Raw genomic sequence first — 6,000 nt, 5'->3', positions numbered from 1 at the left:
TATTTGCTGTAACTCTTACTCAAAAAATGTGGTTTATTATATAAATTTAAGATTTATTTACAGCCACATAAAGTCTCCTTAGTTCACAAATGGCTTTCTTGATTTTATTTTAGAGACAATGAATTTTGTTCTTTGCTGCATTTCTGAACTGACAATCTTCTGTTTTTATAGCACAGGCAGAGAACAAACACAGTCAGTGTGAACTTCTTCATGTTTCTTTGTCCACACATTTCGGCCCTGGTCTGGAAGGTCAATTCTGCAAGTACAAATGGAGCACAGCCTCATCCAGCCACAATCCTGAGATTTTCAACAAGGGAAGTGCATCAGTTTATTAAGGAAGAGCTCTGTTTTTTTCTGTTTATTCCCTCCACTGACAAGCAAGCTTTAGCAGTTTTGATGACAAATAAAGTGCTATTCTTAGCATTCTTTGGCTTTTCTTCACTTCCTAATAAAATTAATTTTCTTCTTCATTAACAGGACTCATAGATATTTTATTTCATATTCCCTAGTGCTGGGCAGTCAGCCAAATGCTAGGTTACCCTCTGTCAGGCACACACATACCATACCCATCAGGTGCTTTTTGCAGAGGTTGCTCTTTCTTATGCTGCTTTTTCCGCTCCACAGCAGTATGCAAGGCCTGAAGAATCAAATCTTTGTTGTTCTGGACATTGTAGTAACTTAGATTAACAAGTTTGTCAAAATCTTCCTCTGAATAGCTCAGATTGTTTATGTAGTATGGACCACAGGCATTTGCAACATCAACATCACCGTCTGCCATCTCTGAGGGACTCCGTTTCACACCTAACAGAAAACAATGACTTGGTTAATTTACAGAAAACAGTGTCTGAGTGTTTCTCAGGCATGCAAAAATAGCGGATCACAACCCAAAATTATCCCTTTGTAGATGTTTTATTGCTGGAATATTTGGTTGGCAGCAGGGAGTGGAGAAGCTTGTAGTGGTGAGTCAAGTAGGAGTTGTCCTGGGTACTCTTGGAAATGCCAAAACAGGTAGAATAGTTCTTTTGAACACAGGAGGGTGAGATTCCCTGCCTCCTCTTCTAGCTTTGGAGTGAGCTGTCAGCATAGTCCTCACGTTCTCCTCCTTGCTGACACTTTCCCAGGCCAGCCTCTGCCTTGCTGCAGCCTCCCAGCCACCACAGTACCCTACACTTTTAGCCAAGGTGCAAGTGAATGGCAATTACTCTTTGTCTCTTTCCTCCCCTTCTCCCAAAGCAGACAGCAGCAGGAAGAGCCCTGTGACAGCATGGGTTTTTTTCCAGATGATGAGCCTGAAATTATGAGTTCTGGAAATTATTGGCAGGGAGAAGGGAGACAAACTCCCTCACACAACAGCTCTACAGAGCTAGAAGAGCTCTCCAGAATGCATTATAGAAGAGCAGCTCAGAAGTTAATTCTCAGTTACTCTTCTAGTTCTTTCTCCTTTTCTCTTTTTCCTAATTCCCTTTACAAAGGGCAACTGCAGAAACTAACCTTTCAGTTATCTGATCTGTGGAAAAAGCTGGAGTAGAATGGTGTGCATACCTGCATAAATACCCTTAGTCTATTTGAATCCTGTTCACAACCCCAGTTGTATACATCAAATATGCAATGAACTCAGTCCAAAATATTGACAAAGCAAAAGTACCATATGATTTTTTTGAACTTATTTAAAATAAAAGGATAAGGATGGATACAACTGGGACAATATTTTCTGCATTTGTTTTGATTTTAAATTTATTATGCCATATACCAACCTAGAACTTTTGGCTTTCAGGATACTGTGGGGCTTTGGAGTGAACTCACAACTGGAGTTAGGGATTGTAGCATCTGGAGGAGTATCTGAGACTTTTGGTACCAAGAGAGTAGTATGGCATGTGAGATATGGCACCAGGACTTAGAATTCATCTGTTTTGAAGTGACTGGCAATGTTGCTATTGAAACTCTTTAAATTTCAAAGTAAAATTCACTGAAATGAACAGAAACTGTCAGCGTGGCTGTGTTGTACTTTCATCACTTCACTATGTCTCACAGCTACATTTTCATCACTTTGCTAGTTCCCACTTTTGTTTTCAAGGTTATCTGCCTAACTGTGAGCCTGGAAATTATTTTAAACAATGAAATCCTTAGATTCCCCAGAACATTCTTTAACAGGAAAGGACGACAAGTATGAGAGGAAATAACCCTGCTTATTTCTGCCACTGCAGATAAACAGAATATACTTTTGCTCAGTAAACTCTAAACCTACCTATGAAAAGCCAAAAAAAAAATCTGAAGAGGGGCATATGGGCCAAAGGCTGATCACAGTTTCTTCTCTACTGTCCAGGACAAATCACATATTTTAAGTTTCATAATATGGTTCAGATCTAAGCAAAGAGAGCCCAAGTCTGTTTTTACAGCATGATCTGAAGAACAGATATTGGCCAGGAAAAAGGAAAAGAGGGTATCTGCTGCCTCAATGTGATGGGTAACAATAAACTTACCTGGTGCTTTGTATTCCCTGAAGGTGTCATTTACTAGAGGGAAAAATACCACAATTGGTGTTTCTGGGCTTTCTTGATCACCAACAATGTAGCATTCCTTCAGATGTGGGGTTTCCTGATCATCTGGCACCTTTCTAGGAAATGGAATTCCCTGTTTTGCAAAGTATTTAGAGGCTTCTTTCAGGGGCTAGTTACCACAATAGCAAAAACAAACAAACAAACAAAAGAAAACATCAGAATATACAGGAAGAACTTTGAATTTGACCAAAAACTAATTTCACTAGGAATATTTGTGAGGTAAGGGACAGGTACTGACATATTATGGCACATACCCACTTTAGATGTAGATTGTTTATGGAGCCAAGACCTGGAAGGCCAGAGCCAAGTGAGATGGATCTGAGTCCAAATGCCTGTCTCTGAAAATCTACATGCCACATTTGGATATGAAAAAAGCTGTCTTTAGATGATGTTTTATTCCTAAGAAATTTAACATTCCTAAATACAAACTATTCTTGCATTTATTTGCATATCTGGCCTTCTGCATCAAATCCTTCTATTGTTACAGTTGTATTGTCCTGAGAGTATATTTTCTTATGCATAAGAATATGTATGATTGCATTGAGAAATCCTGGCAATGTTTAAAGGCATTTAGCTTCATTCATTCTGCATCTGACTGCCTTCAAATCAGCTGAAACCATTTACACTTAAAAATGGGAAGATTCAGTTTACTAAATTATTACTTCCTGATAACACTTGTACTGTTCAATAAACATTTGTAATCTTGGTAAGTTGTTAACTTATTTACACTTCGCAGATACTCTATGAGTAGAGGATCAGCTATTCTGGGAATTCAGTGATGAAACACAAAAATAATAAAGAAGAATGTACAAGGCTCACCCCTGTCTGAGAGCCTGAACTGTAGTTGAAATGCAAAATGACATCCACTTTCCTTTCTGGTCTCATAAGGGGTGGATAACTGGTAGCAAAGGCAAATGCAGTATCAATCAGGATGAGGTAATCTGTTGCTGTTGTCAGGTGGTTTGGCTGAGAGTCAAGCTCACAGTCTAGAAAAGAAGCATATTTTTTCAAAGGAGATACCTCAATGCAAAAGAGGTGCTGAAGAAAGTTTATTGTTAACAAAAAGAGAATTTAACTTTTCTTGAGTCTTAGATCTACCTATACAGCTGATGGGTGCAGTTCAGTCGTTTCTCAGTTCCTCATCTGGCTTCCTCTTTTCACTATTTACTCTGCAATTACTTTGGCTTTCCTCTGATTAGAAGGGGTTGATGTGGGGCTCTGGGAAACAGGGTTAATTCCATCCTCTGCTTTTATGTATGAGTCTGATCAGGTTGGAGGGGGGGTGGGTTGTGTTTTGGGTTTGGTGGGGTTTTTTGTTTTGTTTTGTTTCTTAAAATGGGATCTCACTGTCTCAACATGCTAAAGACTAAAGACATTTGGTGCCTTGCTTGCTATGAGAACAGGTACAGAGCTACAATGGTACATGGAAGATCTGGAAGATCTTGATTATGAAAATTCCCAACCTGGATAAGAGGGAATAGTGTTATAAAGGTTGTATCTTACTTACAATTAAAAATGTAACAGGAAATAGGGCTCCATCCCACATCCCATGAGTATTGGCCAGGCAAGAGACAGCATTTGATGGCATCAGTGCCACATCACAAGCATGCAGGCTGGATGGCTGGCACATCAGCAGACATATGCTGAGTGACTGGTAGAGATGTTTCTCATCTATTGGTCATGAAACTTCATGAAATTTTTTAAGAACATATTTTTGAAGCCTCTCCTGCTACCTAATTTCAGCTTTCAGTGCAAACAGTTTCAAATATTATCGGAACATGGGCACAAAACAAAAAAGCAGTCAGATAGATAATCTTTTAAGCATGGTTTCTTTTTCATAAGGATCGTTTAAACAATAACTCAAAGCAGGGTGCTATTACCATACCTTTCCACTTGGAAAACTCGCTCTCTAGGTAGTTGTTGTTCATCTGGAGGCCCTTCAGGAAGTTATGGATTTCTGACGCTGCTGGACGTAACATTGCAACATCTCGGAAAATGTCTGAAAAGCTGTCAGTGGGACAAACCACTCGAGTATCCAGCTCATTTGGTCTTGTAGGGAATAGGGTTTCATCATCTGCAGAAGAAAGAACAACAGTTCTTGTATGCCATTTCATTGTTGATGTCAATCTATGCAGTCATGATTTGGTTTAATATGTTTGGCAAAACTGTAACTTCTTTCTCTTTTTATTTCCAGGATTTCCAGAAATATCATTTTTTTAGTAAGCTTTGAAAAATCTCTTTCTTCTTTTCACTTCACAGTGATAATGACATTATTTGTACTGCAAAAGAATCCACCTCGCCTATTACAAATTTAATTGCTTTTCTCTTTTATGCACTAAATATCTTGTGCTTATTTTGTCTTCCTTTTCTACTCCATGTTACAGTTTCTTTCTCAGACACACACATAAAAAGGCACATAAACACAATCTCTCAGCCACATAAATATAATTAATGTTCCTCACGAGCAAATGTAAGCTCCTTGTTTTAAGAACAAGAAACTACACCCCACAAGTGAAAGGAGATAAAATAAATAATCTTTTTTGCTACACTTCTCTTCCTTCTCATCTTTTTTCTCTGTAACTTGTCTGTCTTGTGTATTTCTCTTTGAAATCCCACTCTGCAGATCTTTCTTAACTTTTTAGCATGTTTTGCAAGTCTAATCCTTATAACTAGTTTGGAATGACTTCCAGTAGTACTGAAGTTTCTATCAATGCTTTGTAGACTTCAGAGATGCAAAGATGATGTTTGCTCTTGCTTCTGTGATTCTTCATGCCACACTTCAACTTCTGAGAAAAGAACTGGGAGATTGTGGAATGCTACGGGAGGCTTTTATTCTCTTCTACTCTACAGAGATATTTTTCTCTAGTATTGCACCTGTGCTCAGAAAACATCTCATAAGAAGGCCATTATCTCTCTTTTTTTTTTTTTTGTGACATATTCCATGGGTTCTTTTTTTACACAACTGAAATGATTGACATACTATAATACATGGCATTAATTTCCTCCGGTTTCCATGTGGATAACAGAAATCCCTGAAAAGGAAGTTCTAAAACAGCCTTGAAAAATTCAGTGAGAGAATAGAAGCACAGACAATAAGAAAAAAAATATAAAAAGAGATAAAAAGAAGAGAGGTAAAATAAAATAACATAATCATGTAAGAATAACCCACCTATGTCAGTAATTTTGTCTCGGGTCCATTTGTGCCAGAAGTCTTCTGAATGAACAGATATATACCAAGCATCCATAAGATTCAAGGAAAATACACTGCTCCAGATCCCTGTGGCATAGGATACATTTGACAGAAGATAAACTGATAAAGACCTGAAAGCATTTTCATTCACCTTTGGTATCTTCTGCATTCTCTAGCAAATGTAATTCATTATACTATACTAATTCATTGTACTATATTAATGCACAAATAGAAGGGACTGTCTTTCTAAAT

The 6,000-nt window shown here is 38.0% G+C and overlaps 1 protein-coding gene across 1 annotated transcript in view; it reads right to left on the bottom strand.

The window, feature by feature from the left end:
• Positions 1-383: 383 nt before the first annotated feature.
• LOC113946640 (cytosolic phospholipase A2 epsilon-like) overlaps positions 384-6,000 on the bottom strand; it is a 41,044-nt gene continuing 35,427 nt past the window's right edge. Inside the window, exons 19-23 of the mRNA XM_027642235.1 lie at positions 5,728-5,835; positions 4,444-4,632; positions 3,378-3,544; positions 2,481-2,667; positions 384-801 (exon numbers count right to left, since the gene is read on the bottom strand). Coding sequence (XP_027498036.1) covers positions 536-801; positions 2,481-2,667; positions 3,378-3,544; positions 4,444-4,632; positions 5,728-5,835 — 917 coding nt within the window. The 3' untranslated portion in view covers positions 384-535. The remainder of the gene's footprint in view (positions 802-2,480; positions 2,668-3,377; positions 3,545-4,443; positions 4,633-5,727; positions 5,836-6,000) is intronic.

This window comes from Corapipo altera, unplaced genomic scaffold (assembly GCF_003945725.1).
Source record: "Corapipo altera isolate COAL_440 unplaced genomic scaffold, ASM394572v1 23b, whole genome shotgun sequence".
Classification (NCBI taxonomy): Eukaryota; Metazoa; Chordata; class Aves; order Passeriformes; family Pipridae; genus Corapipo; species Corapipo altera.
This window is presented reverse-complemented; position numbering and strand designations above follow the sequence as displayed.